This window comes from Pollachius pollachius (genome assembly GCF_949987615.1).
Source record: "Pollachius pollachius genome assembly, chromosome: 3".
NCBI lineage: Eukaryota > Metazoa > Chordata > Actinopteri > Gadiformes > Gadidae > Pollachius > Pollachius pollachius.
The window spans coordinates 48,302,382-48,323,980 of record NC_136936.1 but is presented as its reverse complement, the minus strand read 5'-3'; the positions used below and the strand labels follow the sequence as shown (position 1 = coordinate 48,323,980).

General features: G+C 47.6%; 3 protein-coding genes across 4 annotated transcripts; 1 reads left to right on the top strand and 2 right to left on the bottom strand.

The window, feature by feature from the left end:
* Positions 1-245: 245 nt before the first annotated feature.
* On the bottom strand, positions 246-2,988 carry hce2l2 (high choriolytic enzyme 2-like 2; the record flags this gene model as incomplete). The annotated part of the gene is made up of 9 exons (XM_079733844.1): positions 246-262; positions 802-923; positions 1,087-1,168; positions 1,428-1,606; positions 1,944-2,061; positions 2,309-2,464; positions 2,567-2,638; positions 2,732-2,774; positions 2,926-2,988. 9 exons carry the CDS (start codon positions 2,986-2,988, stop codon positions 246-248), a joined length of 852 nt encoding a protein of 283 aa, XP_079589970.1.
* Positions 2,989-4,174: 1,186 nt separating this feature from the next.
* On the top strand, positions 4,175-10,627 carry ankzf1 (ankyrin repeat and zinc finger peptidyl tRNA hydrolase 1). 2 transcript variants are annotated; one of them, XM_079732666.1, is made up of 19 exons: positions 4,175-4,267; positions 4,371-4,490; positions 4,569-4,714; positions 4,845-5,106; positions 5,310-5,498; positions 5,589-5,695; positions 5,803-5,905; positions 6,284-6,483; positions 6,576-6,688; positions 7,007-7,154; positions 7,570-7,789; positions 7,889-7,981; positions 8,153-8,314; positions 8,406-8,570; positions 8,889-9,171; positions 9,397-9,508; positions 9,599-9,766; positions 10,123-10,193; positions 10,468-10,627. In XM_079732666.1, exons 5-19 carry the CDS (start codon positions 5,375-5,377, stop codon positions 10,604-10,606), a joined length of 2,208 nt encoding a protein of 735 aa, XP_079588792.1. In that variant the 5' UTR covers positions 4,175-4,267; positions 4,371-4,490; positions 4,569-4,714; positions 4,845-5,106; positions 5,310-5,374; the 3' UTR covers positions 10,607-10,627. The 2 variants fall into 2 exon arrangements, with proteins under 2 accessions (XP_079588792.1, XP_079588791.1); XM_079732665.1 differs by having other exon boundaries at positions 4,845-5,498.
* Positions 10,628-10,726: 99 nt separating this feature from the next.
* glb1l (galactosidase, beta 1-like) lies at positions 10,727-17,609 on the bottom strand. The gene is made up of 16 exons (XM_079732667.1): positions 17,416-17,609; positions 16,697-16,866; positions 16,454-16,604; positions 16,022-16,082; positions 15,499-15,593; positions 14,904-15,084; positions 14,570-14,628; positions 14,351-14,472; positions 13,805-13,845; positions 13,278-13,396; positions 12,676-12,750; positions 12,392-12,481; positions 12,140-12,253; positions 11,810-11,941; positions 11,439-11,666; positions 10,727-11,287 (listed from the first exon to the last, which is right to left on the bottom strand). Exons 1-16 carry the CDS (start codon positions 17,479-17,481, stop codon positions 11,084-11,086), a joined length of 1,908 nt encoding a protein of 635 aa, XP_079588793.1. The 5' UTR covers positions 17,482-17,609; the 3' UTR covers positions 10,727-11,083.
* Between the last annotated feature and the right edge of the window lie 3,990 nt (positions 17,610-21,599).

The window sequence follows — 21,599 nt, the reverse complement described above, 5'->3', positions numbered from 1 at the left end:
ACCAGAAAATGAAGCCTCAATTTTAAAAGAAAAACTGCCGAACGTATGATGTAGTGATTTATGCTTATGCAAACGAAACTGCCTGCAGCTGCTGAAACCATTTTTTCAAAGGACTCCAACAACACCGTTTTATGGATGAAGGAATGAGGAAAATCGGAATTATTTGAATTCATATTTATTGAAAATGTCGCATGATTTAACTTTCTTATAGGCATTTTTTTCCAGGCTCAATCGCATTCTGGTGGTCAATCATCCAAATCAACTAAAAGAGAAGAAACAAAAAGAGCATTGTTACAACCATACAATTGCATCGTTAACCAATTAGCAGGAAACTATTCGACATTCGTACTGTACGTCTAGCTCGGTCCAGAAGAATAAAGATGTAAAAAGTCCACTTTCTGAATCGGCTGTAATTGTGTACATTTTGCCCACTAGACGGCGCCAGAGACTGCACGATTAAGGCTCTTCATGCTCCAATGACGATAAAGGGTTCAAGTTCCTGTTGACCAAACGAGCGGTTTTGCACCCAGAACCAAAAGTTTGAAAGATGTCTCTAAAAAAAGGTAACAAAACTCGAAGCCTGTCTGGTAGTTCGATCAACTTAATGGGACAGCCAAACCCTCAATTGTGAGCAGTCAGTCTACTAATTGCATCGCTTTTTAACAGGTTAGCGTTTTGCGGGCCAGCTCCCAGTTTCTTCAAATAAAATATGCTATTGCTAGGAGCTGTTTTACTTTAGACTCAGTTAAATAATTCCTGCATATGAATGTTTTTTTTATTTTAGTTGCGTTTGATACCGACCACACTTGTAAAGGCGGTTGATTTTCATCTTGTCGATGTGGCTTGGGGCCGAGCCCATCCCCAGGCGAACGTTGGGGTCTTTGGGGATAATTGTCGGCTGACCGACTTCAGAATAAGCGTACCTACAATAAAGCATGTGAATATACAGTAAATACCAGAGATATATACATCAAACCCCATAACAACTATGTGTGTATATACAATTATATGTAGTTTCTGTCTGAAAAAAACATGTTTGCCAACCCAAAAGGTTACTGCAAAACGATGTTCATCAATCTTACTTGCCTTCCAAAGTGCATGATGGAGCCATAATCATAGGGCAGATCCATGTTGTCTGTCTTGAATTTTTCAAAGTTCCTCAAACGGTCTGCGAACAAAATGTAAAGCATGTGTTATTGTCCAAATAAATTGTATCGCTTGTCACCTGCCACTTAACAATCACACACACACACACACACACACACACACACACACACACACACACACACACACACACACACACACGCACACACCACCATTCAATTCCATTTTATTTGTATAGCCCTTAATCACAGGTACAATCTCAAAGGGCTTAACGGGCTGTATATTCACAACACCGTTCCCCCTCCGAGCTCTTGTTCCTTTACCTCTGTAGATGTTGGGCCACATGATGGTGACGTATTTGTCTCTGTCCACGCGGGACTGCTCATGCACGAAGCCCATGGAGTGCATGAGCTCGTGGGAGGTCACTCCGGTCCGCATGCAGTGAGGGCTCTGCAGCGACAGGGTCTGCCGACCTCCCCGGACTCCCAGGTAGGACCAGCACCTGACGCACGCCGACCACACAGTAAGGACAGAGACTCGGTGGCTACAAGTCAAGCCAAAGCCCATTTCATTAGTGTAGCCCTTTAATCAAAGTTACAGTCTCCGAGGGCCTCACAAGGCTGTGTGTTTATGAAAGGGTCGTTTCTGGTATTGCTGTCTTCGGGAAGAGAGATGACGTCCTAAATGCAACTGCTCTTTTAAATTAATGTGTGCTGTCTCATTAAGGACGACTGTACGATGCCATGTTTGTATTCGTTAGCAACAGAGTTGCATTCGGGACCGGGTTGACTGGTTTCTGAAAAGAGGATTTTTGTGAATGAGCGTTTGATGACTCTCACCCTGATTTGGACTGTATGTCCAGGTAGTCTCTCTGGTGTGTCCGCGGAACGAATCGCACACAGGTGCCCTTCTCTATGTTCTCCATCCCCTTCTTGATCACCTTTGTCTCTGCTTCGGCTGCTCAGACACACACGCACACGCACAGACACACACACACACACACACACACACAAGCACACGTTTCGAGCACAATGCCTTCAAATAACAACGCACAGTTCGGCATCACAATCCCAAAAGTGGGTATTTGAACGTTGAAAGTGGGTCAGGCTGTAAGGAGCCTCATTGCGTTTGAAAGAGTAGAGCGCCACACACAGACACACAGACACACAGACACACACACTCAGAGTCGAAGTGTCAGACTCACTGTACTGCGGTGCGATGCGGTAGGCGATGTACACGTGTCCGTCCACAGACTTGGCCCACTGGCAGCTCTTGGCGAAGCAGGTCTTGGTCCTGCGTCCGGTGGACACGGCGATGTCACCCTCGCGGAGGCTGGTGCTGCTGTCGATTATGCGGGACGCTGAGGAGAGAGAGAGAGAGCGCGGAGGATACCCCCGGATGTTAAATAGAGGAGAAAGAGAGGGTTTTTTAAACACGCGTCAATGGTCCGATCAGCACTCGCCTTGAACCTCGTTGGCTTTGATGATCTCGTCCATCGGTGCCAGGTCGCTTTGCACGACAGCTTTGCGCTCGTCTGGGGAACGAGACTTAAAGTCAGTCCCTGTGATCCACGGTGTAGAATCAGAATTGAAACGACACTATGACCGGTCATGAAACCGCCACCCACCTGTGAAGGCTCTCGGACTCCATTTTGGGTTGTACACGAAATACTACAGAGAAGACACACACAGGAAAGCCTTGTCATAATGCTACTGAATGCATCGAAACAGTGGTCCCCGGTTCCTCAAACACAGGAAAAAGCTTGTCTTAATGCTACGGGACACATTGAAGCGGCTGGTCCCGGCCCCAAGGCATATTTACCTGCGTTTGTGTCGCCGGCAGCAGCAGGGAAAGCACCACGTACAGCTGGATAATGTGAGCCATCGCTGTGAGTCAGGAGGGCACAGTGCTACCATTACCTGCCACCAGCGCTTAGCTTTATATGCGTTGCGCAGCGTTCCAGCTTGGGAAAATACCTATGATTACCTTGGTGAAATGACAGCGTTTCTCTGATTCGCTTATGGGGGGAACTTAATCCCCTTATTAGTTACGTTCTTTCACAAACAACAACAGCAACAGACAGATAATGGGATGCCTCAATGCCTGTAATAACAGTCCGCCGTTCAGTGAGAAGCTGTGAAATTAATGTTTGAGTGTTCATGAGCATGGAATGATTCAGGACGTGTATTGTTGTTGGCAGGGGCGTAGGAATGAGTTTAACATTGGGGGGGACACATATCGGAAACCTGACAGATCTGTTAATGGTTTGAACATAAATATGTCATAAATTAATTACACTGAAAAAATTCACAAATATATTTTATTCTACTAAAAAGATACATTTGTAAATGTAAAGGAAAACACATTTTGAATGGCAGTAATGAACTGATAAATATCAAATCAATTATTTAATTGCAAGTAAAATAAAATATTTTTCTCCCCCCGGTATAATTTTTAGGTGGCACAAATTCGCCTGTCTGCAATCTTGGAGGGGACACGTCCCCTCCGTCCCCCAGTTCCTACGCCCTCGGTTGTTGGTATTATTTTCCTTCTGGCAGTACTCTCTGTCAGACATACGTAAGGTCAGGTATGGTATGAACTGGCACAGCAGGTAATTTATTAAAACCGGTATGGTAGGAACTGGTGCAGCAGGAAATAGATTAAATTGGTATAGAAGGAAATTATTTGATGTAGTGTAACATTTATACCTTGATAAAAATTCTACCGCCCGAACAGGGACTTGAACCCTGGACCCTCAGATTAAAAGTCTGATGCTCTACCGACTGAGCTATCCGGGCTCTGTAGGAAAAAAGTAAGCGGTGTATTTTGAAGAAAAAAAACGTTTTGGACTTATATAAAACCACTTGTTTAGTTCGATCGCGTGGTTAATGTGATTTAAGCGCAACCAAACCCCGTGCGAACATGCAGCAGCGCCGAGGGGTTTTGTGCCGAGGGACAAAATATCGAAATAAACCTACATAAAGGCATGTTTGAGGTAACCCAATGCAACACATCGTGACATGCGTCAAATTTGTACACGGTTAAATATGGAACAATAATCGGCACATTTGCAGGCACAAGAGCAAGCGAATGCTCAGAAGGCTCGCCAAGGCTACGCGGTCAAAGTGGAGAGGATTCGTGTGGAGAACGCCACCGCGGAATGGTGAAGCGTGCAATCCGTCGTTTGTTATGTTCTGCTTTTTCAATCAATGATTTGGGTTCATTCGTCGTTTTAGTGCCAAACTTTTCTACTTGTGTCCTCGCAGCAACCAGGCCATGGAGCGGCGGGTTGCCATGGTGGTGGAGTGGGGCGCAACAGGGGACGCACTCCTCGAGTTTGAAGAGTTGGCGAGTCACATCGCAGAATTGTCGTGTCGCACCGACGGGTACGACGTGGTGAAGGGAGTCGAGGTACAGTTATTGGGATCTTGTTTGTTTCATTGACAAACTTGTTCCTTCTTTAGAAAGCGTGGTGCTGGTCGGACTGTCGGTCCAATCGACTATCTACAGGACTTGGAAGACTGCGTCTCGGAGAAGGTGGCGGTCCTCCGTGCTCAGGTTCTGGAGGTGAAGCGGTCGCTAGAGGATGTACGATCTCGTTCCCTTGCCGGTAGGAATCAAGTGCATCCAATTGTTATCGCGGTCTAGTCTGCCTCATGTAGGACATAATTAATAAGAATTTATTTAATTGATGAACTTTTATGCAACTTTGTTATGCATCCCCTTATTTTTCTCTGCAGCTGCAACTAAACCCGAAGCACCGACCACTAAACGAAGGCATAAAAAGCGAGCGCGCTAGTGACCAACTTCAGATAGTTTTTTACATTGTACCATATTATTAACACGAATAAACATTTTAATGCTCGTTATCGTGTCAAGGCATATTTGTTAATTTCACGATGCGCATTTTGAAACGCCGAACTGAACCAGCGCAGGCTTCCGTAGAAGCGGAAATCATGTCTGTGTTGATGTCAGAGCAAGTTTCTTAGCTGAATTACGAGGGTAAGTAATAGTTGTTTATTACCACTGACAGTTTTACCATAATGTAAGTCACAATGAACTGTTTGACGACTAAATGGCCGACATGGCAGCATGATTATGTGCTTTCAGACGATGGTAATCATACGTTAACTGGTCTAGTATTTGTAACACGTGTCATTGTACCAGCCAGAATACGTTTAATAACACTTATCTCACACCCTTAGTTTTCAGATCCCATGTTGGTGTCTGGCGGCTGCTAGCAAACCAAATGAACTAAACTGCTCGGACAATGGCCACCTCCAAACAGTTCTTCTCCCTGTTTGACGGCTGTCTTCAACACAACCCTGAGGATGGACTCAGGGAGGTGAGAACCTTTCAGGACCAGGCGGCTGCGGTCGAGCCCACTTCAAATGGTGCGTAAGCCTACAGCAGTAGGGACGTCTTACTAATCTGCATTAAGAAGACTGACCAGAACCTAAAAGTGTCTGTATTGCCCTCCTCAGCGGTGCTCTCCGAGAAGGGGGAACGAGAGACCCCTCTCATGAGTGACGGGCCAGATAAGGTGGTCTGCACAACCTGTCGCCTGCCGCTCAATAACCGCGAGGAACAGGTGAATACAGGTCCCAATTATCACAACCTAGTCTCCCTTGTGCTAATGAGCGCATGTGTTTCCTAAATGGAAGTTGATGAAGTAACAATTGTGGCGTTGGTGTGTAGATGGAGCACTACAAGCTGGACTGGCATCGCTTCAACCTAAAGCAGAGGGTGACCGGACTGGCTCCCGTCACGGTGGAGGAGTTTGAGAAGAAGACAGGGGCTGGTGAGAGGAAAAATGTCCCATATTTAAGCATTGATAATAGTAAAGGGACTGCAATTATACAGCGCTTTTCTAACCAGTGGCCACTCAAAGCGTTTTACAATACTGCCTGACATTCACCCATTCATGCACACATTCACACACCGACGGCGTTGTCAACCACGCAGGGCGACAGCCAGCTCGCCGGGAGCAGTCAGGGTGAGGCGTCTCGCTCAGAGACACCACGACACTCAGCTAGGAGGAGCCACCATCGAACTAGCAACGTTCCCACCCACCCACTCTACCTCCGGAGCTACTGTCGCCCCCATGATAAGGCTGAAAGGGGTCATGTTGGAATGGAGTGTAAACATGTCGGATTTATGAGCCCCCGTTCTTTCTCAGGCGACATGTCCAGTATCTCTGGCTCCGACTCTGACTCGGAGGATGAGGATGAGGACGGCGACTGGCCAAGGAGGGACGTCACCGGGGCTGACGACGACGAGGATTCGTGGACTCAATCCGGCCGTAAATCGACCCAGGTGGCCTTCCAGAACTCAGAGGGGCAGTATCTAGTCGTTCAACGCTGCATCCTCAAGGGCAAGGTGAGGGCCAAGACACGTGATCCATGGTGCATCAAGAACAGATGTGATCCGTATTTGTTTTGCTGATTTGAAGTTTGTTCTTTGATGTGTAGTCCGACGAGGGTGAAGTGGACTTGGTGGATTGCCTGAAGGCCGTCACTGAGCAGACCGTTTGGGTCGTTCTCATGACCGGTGGAGGTCACTTCGCTGGAGCCGTCTACAGAGGGTAGGTGTCAGCTTTTTAAATATTTCCCATCTTCAGTGCTTCAAACCTAACACAATGGAACCCAAGAAAATCAAGAGTCGAGAATAAAAAGAAAATGCTGTAAAGCCGTGAACAGATGCATTTAGAATAAGCTTACTTTATCATATTTTGAGGGCAGTTGCTTGACTTGGTTTGGATCCAGTAATCTCTGGAGTCTACCTACAGGCATCCATTCAGCAAGAGAATCCCCTACCATCTTTTTCTTGACATTTAATCTGAATTCACTCATATGTGAATGACGAAAAGGTGCTAAAGAACTTTGTGTTTGCATTCTCCCAGGAAAGAGGTCATCCAGCACAAGACGTTCCACAGGTACACAGTGCGAGCCAAACGAGGAACTGCTCAAGGGGTCCGTGACGCCCGGGGCAACGCGCCAAAGTCTGCCGGCGCTGCGTTGAGACGCTACAACGAGGCGGCGTTACTCAAGGTAAGGCTTACCTCCTGTAAGGCTACATACCTTGTTATGTAACAAAACCTGTACATAGCTAGACCAACACCTGTACATGTCTGGACCCACACCTGTAGATACCTGGACAAACACCTGTACACAGCCGGAGCAACACCTGTAGATACCTGGAGCAACACCTGTACATTTCAGCAGCTTTTAATGGGGCAGTATAGTCTTGCAGCTTTGATGTTGGACTCCCAGTTGAAATGTACGGGGTTCGAACCACAACTCTGCAACCTTCCTGTAGGCATCCTTGAGCTAGAAGCCTAACCCTACCTGCACCTGCAAGACATGCATCTCAAATAAGCGTCTGCTAAATGGTGAAAAGAAATGCACCCATAAAGTGCACCCACAAGTTCCCTCTGTACCATACAGTTTTTGTGTTCTTCTACAGGACATCCAGGAGCTTCTGGAGAGTTGGGCTGAGCTTCTTCAGGAGGCCTCTGCTATCTTCCTCCGGGCTCCCAGCTACAACAAGACCATCTTCTGCGGAAAGGACGCCCCCCTGGACAAAAAGGACCCCAGGATTCGCACCATGCCCTTTGCCACACGGAGAGCCACCTTCCGAGAGGTGCAGAGAGTCCACCACCTGCTCTCCACCGTTCAGATCTTTGGTAAGAGTCGGTAATGAGCTTAAAAAAAACAATCACAATCGTATGTTTTCCTTGGCATCCTGTCGCTTCATTAATGTTCTGGGGAAATGTCTCACACAGAGAAGGACACAGACCTCTCTCTGATCTTCAGTCCTTCAAAGAAACATTGGAAAAAGAAATCAACTGAAAAATCGAATTCCAGTGAAGAGAAAGGTGTGGTGTCAGTACTATAAAGGCTCACTCATGATAATATTTCGTTTTGCTGAGCGTATGGTTGCATTCAGGCCCATATGCTGTTGTTCAACAAGCATATTGACAAAATATTAAAAAATATTAGAAATATTAGACTGTTTCTTTTGATTTTAATATTTGTAACATCAACAGAAGAAGAACCTGAGAGTTCAGATGATGAAGAGTTGGGTGAGTCCATTCTGGAGACGGTGGAGGTGGAGCTGGGAACTCTCCATCTGCGAGAGTACGAAGTCCATCCCTCCAGACACAGGAAGAAGAGGAGGAAAAAGGAGGCGAACAAAATGGACGACGAAGGTAAGTCCAATTAATTTATTGTTTGAAACCTTGGTTTTATTCAAGACGATTACTATTCAGATGATATAATTCTAAACATTGTTCATGACAGAACTGAACATAGTGGAAGCCGGTGAAAAGCTGATGGATGAAGAGGAGGAGGAGGAAGAGGACGAGGTGGTGTTGCAGACTGCACCTCCGGGGAACACCTCAGAAGAAATGCCAACGAAGAATAAAGCGAAGAGGAAAGCAAAGAGCAAAAAGAAACAAGTGGAAGGTGAAATTAAATGTATTCTCCCATTCTTCTAAATGAGTCCTTGTACAGTAGTAAGACATGTAGCACGACATGAAAAAGCTCGCCACACTAACCCTTGTATAGAAGTAAGACGTATAGCCCAACATGCCATGGTAAACCTGCCATTTTTCACTGTCCCCATCGCTTTGGTTCAAAACAATTTGTGATCATGAATGCGGAGAGCGAAAGGTGTATGGAGGAGGGCAGGGAACCCCATCGGGAGTCCGTACAGCGACGGTGGCAGTGAAAGGTGAATGCCCATTTGAAGTCAAAGCACTGACCCGAGCCCGGTGTCCTCAGAACCCCCAGACAGCGTGGCCGAGTCCTGGGAGTACGGCCTGAGAGACGGCCTCTTCACGGCCTGTAAGACGGGGGACGTGGACGGGCTCCTCAGGCTCCTCCACCCTCCCGGTCAGCCCGGGGTGGAGGTGGAAGGGGGGACCTCGGAGCCTCCGTCGGCGCTGGCTCTGGTCAACAAACCGCTGGACTCGTCGGGGTTCACGCTGCTCCACGTCTCCTCCGCCGCCGGGCAGAGGGCGGTGGTGCAGGCGCTGATGGACGCTGGGGCAAACCCAGCCTGCAGGTAGCCCTGAAGCCCTGCTTAGGTGTCGTTGTGGGCTGTTGTCCAGTAATGTTTTGGTCCTGGGACGAGAACTTTTTTTTAAAAATGATTTTATTTAGAATTTTTTTGCCATTTGCCATTTTATGGTAAAAAAAATTTGAATCTCGCGGGCCAACTGAAAAAACGTTTTTTCTGAAAAATGACTTCTTTATTTTAAATTAGAATTTTCTAATTTCCCTCCATCAGAGATAACAAAGGGCAGACGCCCTATCTGGTGGCCCCTGAGAAGGACACGAGGAACGTCTTTCGTAAATACATGGCGGACAATCCCGACAAGTATGACTACAGCAAAGCCCAGGTGAGATGCCCCTACGCGTGTGCGACAGGGCCCACAGAGCTGGCGGGTTCCCACGTCGTACGAATACGTTTTTGTTTTCCTCCCCGTCAGGTTCCCGGTCCACTCACGGAAGAGATTGAACTAAAACAGACGGAGAAGAAAAAGGCCCAAAAGGCAGCGAAGAAGCAACGCGAAAAGGAGCAGAAGGAAGAGAAGAAGAAGCTGGAGCAGGAGGTGGAGGAGAAGAAGAGGTTTGCGTCCCTCACCGATCGGGAGAAGGTGAGTTGGCGTGGTCGGATGGATCCTTTAAAAGTCCCATTACACGCCATCAGGTGTGAGTGTGATGAGCCGTTACAAGCCGTTTTGAAAATCGACCCCTTATGACATCACAAGTGGGCGTGCCCACCTAGTTGTGTGCTGGATAGATCAGTCTACGAGCCTAGCCTGTGGACTACCGCAAACGTTGCTCATCTATCCATCATACATCTAGGTGGACACGCCCACTTGTGATGTCATAAGATGCAGATTTTCAAAACGGCTTGTAACGGCTCATCACACTCACACCCGGTGATATAAGTCACCTTTAGGCAGTAGGGTGTTGTGATGAGGTATCGATCTGTCGTTTCCTTCATCAGAGGGCCTTGGCAGCAGAGAAGAGGTTCGCGGTGCAAGCAGCGGCGACCGGCGCCAACCTTTCCAATATTAAGTGAGTGTCCCGGGGGTCTGTTCACAGTGCAACCGATGATACCACTTTCACTGGAACATGCGTTTTGAGGCCCTGTGGGGTTCGATGTCTGTGTTATGTGAAACTTGATCTCTGGCGATGCAAACGCACCCCTCTATGCCTGGGATGCGTGGAGGAAATGAAAGGGATCAGAGGATAGTCTGACTTGAGCATTACAATGCCTGTAATATAAACGTTTTATCGTTTAATCCGACATGTGTTTTGTAATCTTTGTTTCTCGACTGATTGTTACCAGGAGGTGTTGGCAGTGCGGAGAGAGTCTGCTGGGAAAGGTCCCGTTCCAGTACCTGGACTTCACTTTCTGCACCCCTCGCTGTGTCCAGGCCCATCGCAAGGCCGGCACGACACCCGCCCCGGCCAAAAACACTACGTAGAGCTAGACGCCGTAGATCCCATCTACCTCACTGCCGCGGTGACAGGAGAGGGTGTTTGTGACGTCGATTACCATTCACCCAACATTGTCTGAATCACTCATAATGAAGGGCATGGTAACATAAAGCAAAAAATAATTTATTTTACTGTGCTGTATGAAATGCAAAGAGCAAGCAATAAAAAATATATTTCAAAAATACTATTCTGTTAAAATACTTTGCTTGATGATTAGCTTGGAGAGTGCAAGTATCTTTACACTGATTTGAGCTGTATCAAATACTTGAAACACTGATGGGTAATGATTTGAATACACTAAAGTGACCATCAATGTGTTCGATCAATCCTTCTTATCCTACGTCAGACATTCAGAGAACTATCGATCGTTCCCGGTGCGTCCTCTTTTCCGCGTGACCATGAATTGAAACGGTGGCACCCAGGTCATGACGTCGTGGGTGCCGTGATGGGACGCCCACAGTGCCTCAAGACCTGCCGACGGTCCTGTTGAGGTGCGGCCGGTCCATGAACAGGACCCTGGGGTGCTCCGGCGCCCCCTCCAGCTCCAGAACGGTGATGTTGTTGGGCTGGCTGGCGCTGAGTAGCGGCCCTGGGACATACAGAGTCTGTTGGGGCCCCCTGGTGGGCCAGTACCGGCCCAGATTCACGCCATTGATCCACACCTGACCCTTGAACACACAACCACGTGTTGATTCAGTGTTGCTTCATCACAAAGCTCTGAATGGTTTTCCCTCAGAACCCTTACAGTAAAACGCCCGAATGACTTCTGCGGCACGTTGGACGCTGTAGACGTCAAATCCCTTTCACACGTCTCCTTACCTTCGACCAATCGTTGAGCTTGAGGAAGGTGTCCCTTGCCACCCCGTTAGGCTGCAGGGTTCCCATGTAGAACACGGGCCCAGCCGGGGGGCCTTTCCCGCCGGCCGGGGGGAACCGTTGGGCCTCCAAGTGTGGCCATCCACCAGCGATGGCTCCGTCCAGGTCCAAAGTATAGATCTCCCAGTTGGTCAGCACGTCACTGCCAAGTAACAGGTCGCCCAAGATGCCCTGTAGTGAAGCACGGAGCTGGTTACTTATTTACTGTGCAGAGCTTGAACGATGTACTAGAGGTGAAGCCCACCAATATATCATAGGTTTACATGCGTTTGTGCGAAATAGGGCGATTTCTCTGGACTTGGTCAGTTCCTTGCCTTGTGGTCATTGATTTTGCTGCCAAAGTTCACTCTGCCCATGTTCTCCACTAGGAGATCCATAGTGTCTCCCTGCTTGCCGGAGACCTTCAGCACCAGGGTAGTGTCTCTCTCCAGCATGCCCTGGAACACCTGCTCAGAAAATTACAAACCATAGAAACTCGCGTCCGGACCTCAATATTTCCCCAACAAATCTGGCGTCTGATCATCTAAATCCCCGGCAGAGTAGATTCAAAAAACCTAAATATTCAATTTTTTATTTACATGTTCTTTCCCCAACGCATCCCTCCTGTATGGACGGACAACAAAGGAGTTATTGTGAGCTCCTACCCCATTGATGGTGACGTAGGCGCGGTCGTGAACTCCATTCAGAGGAGATATGAGTGGAGTGGGCTCCCAGAGCTCCCTGGGCAGTTTGGTCCGATACAGCATATATCCATAGTACTGCACACACAATGGAGAACATGTATGTTACAGGCCTGATGGTCTAGAAGTTCCCTATTTTTTCATTTTCCTAAGGGGAGTCACTGGAACACTGGACGGTGGGAGCCTATGGAGGTTGTCAGATGTCCTCCATATTACCTGCTTCATCTCCTCAAAGGTCATTAGGTACTGAGATTTAATGTGCCCTTGGGGTGAGAACAGGTCCAGGCGACCGGAGATGTTTCCAACCTGTAAAAGAAGAACCATACGTCATTGTTGATCAATTTTCAACAATGACGTCAAATTTCAATCAAGTTTGTGTATCCAAAACATACAAGACCATTTTAACGAATGAGAGAGCTGTGGTCAGTGAATTTGTTGACTTGGGAATCGATCTGAAGCTTTAAATGTGACCAGCAGGTACGTCTACAGTAATTGCTTACCTTTCCCAGGGTGACGAAGCCATAGGCAAACTTGGGGGTGGCTGGTGGCATGGGTCCAGCTGGAACATCTCTGAACTGAACATAAATACGAAAACCAGTAGACAGGAAGTCAGACACAGACCCTCCAACCAATCAAAAGACTTCTGTGCGAAATTGTTGTTCGCTGTATTCCATATAGAATCTGTCAATTGCGACGCATTCTTTGGGCACCGCCATTGTTTCAAATTTCTGTAGACTGCAGCGCCCCTTCATCTTCATGATCTGAAACTCCCTCCCCCTAAAACTAATCCTATCACGTTGATACAATTTTTCGAGGTCAGAGTTTCAAAGTACAACGCTTAAAGCTCTAACAAGGAAGGAGATCAGGAATCCAGTTTTCAGACTTCTATTTAGATCTTTAACAAAGGAATACAAAAGCCTTGATAAGGTTCTTAATGAAAGTCCTCAACTTTATTCTGTGGTTTCCTGACCCCCTCTCCTTGTTGGAGTTTAACTGTTGCACTTTCCAGAACAATCCGCAGAACAGAATGGCATGTGAACCAGGTGGAGGAACCCCCCGCCCCCAGCGCTTCCTGCTCCATCCATCACCATGGTGACGGTACCTGCTTGATGACGTCCCTGATGAGCAGCAGCTTCTCCGTGGGGTCCCCGGCCTCGGTCAGCGGGGCGTCGTAGTCGTAGCTGGTCACCACCGAGCGGAACCGCGTGTCGTGGTCGGCACCTAGAACAGCGACAGCCCCACAGTGTCAGTGCTCATTCATCACGCCATACGGTTTACATTTCTTTATTAGGAATAACCCCTTGAGTCAAACCCAACTCGTTTCCAAGGGGGGACTTAACGACATTAAGTACAATAACATATTAAGAATCTTTTTCTTGATAACAAAAAAATAACGCATCACATGCAAACACACTCATACACGCACACTTGCATAATGGTGGCTTAACATTAATCTTGCATACGATTTCTATAGGAAAGTGGTAGATACATGGGGAAGTGCAGACAAAATGTAGACATTTGATCACAGTATGTGATTAAATACATGTACAGCTGTTCCTATAGTACGAGCTCATACAAACGATCCTACTGTTGACGTGTGGCTAATGCTACGTAGCGGCTTGAGCTCACCATTCCAGTAGCCAAAGTTAGTGCCTCCTTCGAACATGTACCTACGAAAGGTGATAAAAATGGTGGAATACGTAGAATATAACCAAAGGCCCGTATTTTTTAAACCCCAATGATTGTAGTAGGTTAGCGAAACATATTTTCTCTTTACCCCCTAGTGTAAATCATTATGATTTAACACCCTCATGTTATTAAAGGTGACATATTATACCACCAGGTGGGAGTGTGATTAGCAGTTACAAGCTGATCTTAATTCTGCCTCTTCCGACATCACAAGTGGGCGTGTCCACCTAGATGTATGATGGATAGATGATCAACGTTGGCTACAGTCCACTGGGTAGGCTGGTAGACTGATCCATCCAGCACACATCTAGGTGGACACGCCCACTTGCGATGTCAGAAGAGGCCGATTTTCAAAACGGCTTGTAACGGCTAATCACACTCACGCCTGGTGCTGTAATATGTCTCCTTTAACCCCCAAAAGTAGATCATATTACTGAAACAGCCTCATGTTATTAACTGAAATGTTTTTAGATCAAGATGGCTTACATGTTGACACTGGCTCCCAAGGCCAGCATCTCCAGCAGCATTTTGCTGACCTTCCATTTGTCGACCCCTGCATGGACCTCCCCCCAGTGGTCCAGCCACCCTGTGTAGAACTCAGAGTTGACCTATAGGACGGCCGCGTGTTACAATCTATCGCATCCATAATCTCTTTATATACACTGCACATCAATACATGATGACGGTGTATTTCAATCAACTCACCAGAGGGCCGTGGGGTTCAAACCTCCTTTGTCGTTGGAAGGCTGTCGTTATGTTGGTATCTGAATAAAACAAACGTTGAAACGCTTAAGACATTGGCATCAGACAGAGAATAGCCCTGTCCACCCAGATGATTGATGGCTAGATCAGCCTACCAGTGGGTACAATCCCCTGGGTAGCCTGGTAGGTTGATCCCTCGATAATCTATCAAACATCTGGCTGAAGTCACTGTAGGGTCAGTTTTGAAATGGCTTAATCGCCACCACACCTGGTGGTACGACCCCGTCCCTGTAACCCGGTTAGGCCCCAGACGCCAGCGTTAGCGCGCGTTACCGACCGGTGCCGAAGTCGATGGTGGCGTACAGGCCCTGAAGAGAGCCGCAGGACATCTCCTTGTCTGTGTTTCCGTCCGTGGTGAAGAGCAGCGTGTCCGCGCCCAGGAAGTAGCGGAATATGGCGTGCAGGGTCCGCATGTAGTTGTAGTCGCAGGCGTGGTAGCTCCCGTACTCGTTCTCCACCTGCGACGCGGCAGGAGGGGGTCCAATGAGCCATGGCCGACTTCCTAACAGCCGTGTCACGGGTCGACATGCAGAACCTCAAGGGTCCCATATTACAGCACCAGGTGTGATTGTGATCGGCCCTTACGATCGACCGTTCTGAACATCGGCCTCTTCTGACATCACAAGAGGGCGCGTCCACCTAGATGTGTGCTGGATAGATCAGCCCACCAGCCTAGCCAGTGGACTGTAGCAAACGTTGCTCATCCATCCGTCATACACCTAGGTGGATACACCCACTTGTGATTGGTCAGAAGAGGGCGATTTTCAAAACGGCTTGTAATGGCTAATCACATTCACACCTGGTGGTATAATATGTCACCTTCAATGTTCGAGTCAACAGGCATGGCCTGGACACGAGGGTCTAATGTCTACCTGAACGCTGATGATGTTGCCCTTGTTGCTGTAGAGCCATGGCCTCACTTTGGGCAGGAGGATGTTCATCCAGTTGCTGACAGCTTGCAGGTAATCTGCAGCGAAGGGAAACCAGCTCAGCTCAGTAGGGGAAATAATGACGAATTAATAAACCAGCCTAGTAGGGAAACAAATCAACATAAACATTTAGGGCATTTAGCAGACGCTTCGATCCAAAGCGACTTACAATAAGTACATTGTCAGAAGAAAGAAATCATACATCTCTGTCGGTACAGTAAGGATGCTCATAGAACCAAGTACCAAGCAACAATAATCACTAGGTTAACCCATTCCCTGTATACAACAAAGATAACTAGGACTTTTTTTTGTACCAGGAAGTACAACATACAAAAGGTGTGTAGGAGGGGTGGGAGGGAGTGGCTATGCAGAGTCTAGGTGAACTCTGAAGAAGTGAGTCTTGAGTCTTGTTCCAAACAGGGAATAAGGAAGAAGGTGTGTAAAGTGTGTTTGAAATTAGTTTTACCCGTGTCGGACGAGCGGAGTAAGATGTTGGGTTTCTCGAGGAGCCACGCTGGAAGCCCGCCCTGAAACAGGAGAGACAGAGGAGATTCCTCATGTGGTTTTAAAGAAGATATTGATATCCGGAAACAAGAGTAGAAAAGCCTGAAAGAGGATGCAGATAAAATCTCTGCCTTCCTCACAGGAAGCGACTTCTAGAATTTGATTAGCAGCAGGGTCATGTGAGGACGATATAATACCAGTATATTGTTTACGCTTGATGTACTAAGCCTCAACCAGGAGGAGGCTTGATGTTTCTAAGTGCATTACACTTAAATACACAAGAGAAATAGAGAAACACAAGAGAAACACGGCTAAATCTGAAAGGCCGTATCCGCATTACGATTCAAATAGTCGCTCTTCTCCATTAATAACCAGGTACGAAACATGTGTTCACCATCTCCCATTCTGCACAGATGTAAGGACCAGGCCGCAGGATCACCAGAAGTCCTGTCTGATTGGCGAGGTCCAAGAAATGCACCAAGTCCCTGTCCCCGGTGAAGTTATACTCCCCCTGCACTGGCTCGTGGAAGTTCCACGGCACGTATCTGTTCAGGAGAAGATCATCATTCTGCTTTAAATTCATAATCTCATAGATCAATCCAGATTCCAACCGTATTCCTCATACAGGGTCACTTACATCTGGACTGCATTGAGTCCAGCCATGTACATCTTGACCAGTCGGTCTTTCCAGTAGTACCGGGGGATTCTGGAGTAGTGAATACTGCCTGATATGTACTGAAAGGGCTTTCCATCCTTGAGGAAACAGTTGTTTTTGTAATCTATGGAGAAGGTTCGGTCGCCATTAACCTGCAGGAAGATATAAGGGCAACGAATCAACCACCAAACCACCAGTTTTAAAACAATTACGAATCAATACAAGGACCATAACGACTGGTATTCACAACTTTATCTTTATCTCCAGACATATCCCTCCCTATCTATAAAAATACAAGTCTTATGCAATTGCATTTGATGGTGATAAACCAATATTGCATCTCAAAAATCAACGTTTGTCATTCAGGAGCAACTTTCTGTCAAGAAGTCTCACTTCAGACCTCAATAACTGGCAAACTTTGATTTTTGTGAAACCCAAAGACTACCTATACAATGAGGGCGACTGAAGCTTTCAGTAGATGTTCAAAATTGGGGAATTGATCACCATTAACAACAATCAGGTCAGAGTTTCGTTTTCGATCAACAAAACATTTCAGGGAGGCGGTCCCGACTCAGAGGTAACTTCATTCAGCAACGTACTGAGTCGCTGTATAGGCCGATTAGAACACTTCAGAATAAACAATGCAAAGGTTTACAAGTAGAATTAGGTACTATTGCTCATCTTTCGTCAATGTTTCTTACCAAGTTTCCTTTGACAGCTAAATACGCAAAGTTCACCGCAAGGACGAAGAGTATCTTTACTGTCATGTCCGAGGGGTTTTCCGTGGGGCAATGGTCTCAAACTTTATATGGTCAAACTGAATAACGTGATGAGGATCGAGACAGCATCCCTCTAATGTTGTGACTGAAGGTCTTATTGAGAAAGCAACATCAGGGGCAGCACAACTGGTCTGGATCCAGAACGAAGTCATGTGAGGGTCTCAGTGAGCCCGCAGCCCGCCGGGTCCTAAACACTACCGGTTTCAGTTCCTCTGTAAATTAATGTAGCACTTTTCTAACCAGTGGCCAAAGTGCTTTACAATATTGCAATATAACATTCATCCATTCATGCACATATTCACTCCGACAGCGGTGTTAACCATGCAAGGCGACAGCCAGCTCGTCAGAGATGTTAGGGTGAGGTGTCTCGACAGTCAGCTAGGAGGAAACGGGTATCGAACTAGCAACCCTCCGGTCAAACCCGCTCTACCTCCTGAGTCACATGCCGCCCAAGAAGCGCCTTTAAAGGTTGGTGAAATGATACTGGAGTTGGTATCTCCAGGTATAGCGCCTTCGAGAGTAATTAATCTTTAGGCAATGATTGAATATTAACTAATTAATAGGCTGGATAAACTATTTTTTGTAATCTTTTTTTACGAGATAAAGAAATGGTATAGTTATTAATCATCCTCAGTTCGTCTTATTGAACGTTTTTTTCACATAAGCAAGCATCTGGTGACGTTTTGATGTTTAAATTACACTAGATGGCGCTGTAGAACCTCCAACTTCAGCAAATCACCCTGACGGCTCAGTGTTGGATGAAATGCGTCCAAGGGAAGCATGAATCACCTTCAAACTTCCCCACTTATCATTACCCTTCAGTTTCCCTACGAAACAGTAGGAATATATTTAACTATTCCGAGACACAATCCAATGTTCCAAAGTATTCCTGGTATTCATCATTTGTAATGCCCTGGTATCATGGAATAGTCCTACATCATTGACTGATTAATATGTCTTCTATCTCTGTGATGTAAACATGTACATCCTGGCAGTATTATTTTAACAACAAGTCTGCATTAGCCTGTTCAGCTCAATGCGTAAGTTCACTCATGCACGCACACACACGCATGCACAAAGCTAGCACATAAATACGTACACATGCAAATATATATGCACACATGCATTCACATACACAAAACGTAAACGCACACACACACACACAGACACACACAGACACACACACACTCTCCACCCTTTTGAAGCACTGATGCCTCCATCTCTACAGTGATGGGCTTCCTGCTCTGCCTCTCTGACCATTAGACCCTCTTGATCTCCAATAGCCGAGCGATCCCCGCTGCAGATAGGTGCGCGAGGCTGGGCTCTCTGGCTCATTAGCCTACCGTCAGACAGATAATTGTCCTGGGAACCGCGCGACGGAGGGCAGGCAACGCGTGTGTAATTCGGTTACGGGGTGGTAGAGTGCCATTACACGTTAGTAAGAGCACAAATCGATACAACCCCCCCCCCCCCCCCCCCCCACCAGCTCTGAGACCACTGACTGACCGAGCTGGTGGCAAATCGACGCCCAAAGCGCAGGAAACAATCCAATGACGGACTCTTAATGCCCGCTAAGTCGCTTGCTTGTCCTTGCTTCCACCACCAGTGGTCAGAGAGGGAGAGAGAGAGAGACGGCCCCCATTGCTGGCTCCAGCGAGTGGCAGACACCACCAGTGGTCAGAGAGGGAGAGAGAGAGAGAGAGACGGCCCCCATTGCTGGCTCCAGCGAGTGGCAGACACCACCAGTGGTCAGAGAGGGAGAGAGAGAGAGAGAGACGGCCCCCATTGCTGGCTCCAGCGAGTGGCAGACACCACCAGTGCAATAGTCACAGCTTTATTCTGCTGAGGGAATCAAACGGCGTTCGTTGGGGTTGGACTCGTTTTCTCATAAAAGCACAGGAGTTCCTCCTGTGCTTTATGAGTTAATAAAAGCCCCAGACGGGACGTTCCTCCTCCAGTAATTAAAGGGGAGGGCTCGTGCGACGGGACGAGAGAGAAGAAGACCTACCTCGGGGATGGGTGTGACCCTGGTGATGTCACCGTGCCACAGAGGGGGTCATTAGCCTCAAACAGTCTCGCGCTCTCGATCTCTCTCTCTCTCTCTCTCTCTCTAATCCCCCTCTCTTTCTCTCCCCTCTCCATCTCTCTCCCCCCCCTCTCTCTCTTTCTCCCCCCTCTCTCCCCCGTCTTTCTCTCTCTCTCAACCCCTCTCTCTCTCTTAACCCCTCTCTTTCTCTCCCCCTTATCTCCCCCCCCCCCTTCCTCTGTCTCTCTCTTAAAGAAAAGCTCCTTTGTTCGGTCCCTCTGTCTCGAGGAGCGTAGTGTAGCCAAGGCTCAGCCAACATGCAATATCAATCTATACAGTCATTAGATGTGTGTCTGGTGGGGAATGAGCTTGCTGCTACACAGTTTGTTTGTGTGTGTGTGTGTGTGTGTGGGGGGGGGGGGGGGGGGGGGGGTTGGTTCTTAAATCCGTGCCAATGATGTGTTTGTTTGCCAATTAGCACTCGTTGTTCTTTTGTCAGCAGATTAGCATTAGGTGTGTGAGTGTATCACAGAAGCTAAAGAGAGTTGGCTGTTTGTTTGTGAATGGTTGAGCTGGCAGAGTATTTCCCATGGAGAGGCAATCACAGATGAAGAGATTGATACAAGGAATTACTGAGTCAGCAACATCTCCTCTCCTCTCCTCCCCTCCTCTCCTCTTCTCTTCTCTCCTCTCCTATCCTCTCCCCTCCTCCCCTCCCCTCTTCTCTCCACTCCTCTCCTTTCCTCTCCTTTCCTCTCCCATCCTCTCCTCTCCTCTCCTCCCTTCTCCTCTCCTCTCCTCTCCTCTCCTCTCCTCTCCTCTCCTCTCTTCTCTTCTCTTCTCTTCTCTTCTCTTCTCTTCTCCTCTCCTCTCCTCTCCTCTCCTCTCCTCTCTGGACATATAAGGACACAGAAGTATGCCTTTGGGAAATATTGCTTAGCGTTACTGAATCACAGTGCTGTGACTCATGGGTGAGCATTAGATGACACCCAGTGCCTACCTCTAACCCCCCTGCCTGAACACCGGGTCAGATCCAGGCTCCGGGGCCCCTGATCCATGTCTCAGGCTCTGAATGGGCCCCCCTTTGACTCACTGTCCAGGGCATTAGTCAGCCAAGTCTACTCGGCCACGGCTAAGAGTACCCTGAGTCCTCCTGCGTCTAAATCTAAACCCTGAACAATAACAAAAGGTCCCCTGACCCTGAGTACTGAGTGGGATTTTATGGGACGGATGCGTTTCACAGGGGGCCTCCATACAGATGAGACAAATAAAATAAATCAAAACCATTTAAAAGAAGTCGGCCGAATGGAAAACAATCGTCAAGCCTGAGATAGTTGTGGAATCGTTGTCATCCTTGGAATGTGTGCGCAAGTGAATGTATCTCTACGTGCATGCGCATGCATCGGTGTGTTTGTATACTTGCACGAGTATGTGTGTGTGTATGTGTGTGTGTGTGTGTGTGTGTGTGTGTGTGTGTGTGTGTGTGTGAACGTACGTGCGTGCGCGAGTGTGCGTGTGTGTGTGTACATGCGCACAAGTGTGTGTACGTGCGTGTGTGCGAGTGTGCATGTAAGTGTGCGCGCGTGTGTGTATGTGCGTGGAAGTGCTCTGTAAGCAAACAGGAAGTCTTCGCTCTGACGGAGCCTGGGAGCTGTTCTGCACGCCTCTGCCGACGGAAGGTACAGCATGACGACCCAGCGGAAACGTCTGGGCTGGTCGGGGGGGTAGGTTGTGAAATCTGCGGTTTTAAATACGGGCCTTCTGGTAAGGTCCCAGGCCACCGTGTTTTATGGAGAACCTCCCAGGGATTACTGGATTTTCCCAGACTTTTTAATAGAAACACACAAAAAAGTACATTTCCAGTCATCAAGAGGATGCCTTCACCCAAAGTCACCGACAGTGAAGTTACATGCAGGTCCTTAAGGAGGCATGAAAGCTTCTTGCTGAAGGGTCCTACAGGTAGACGGGCATGTTCCCTTTTGATTGGGAGTCAAACACCATAGCCCCTATTCTGCCCCCTATAAACAACTTTAAATCACACACATAGTTTGCATTATTATTTTCTATCGTCACTTCTATA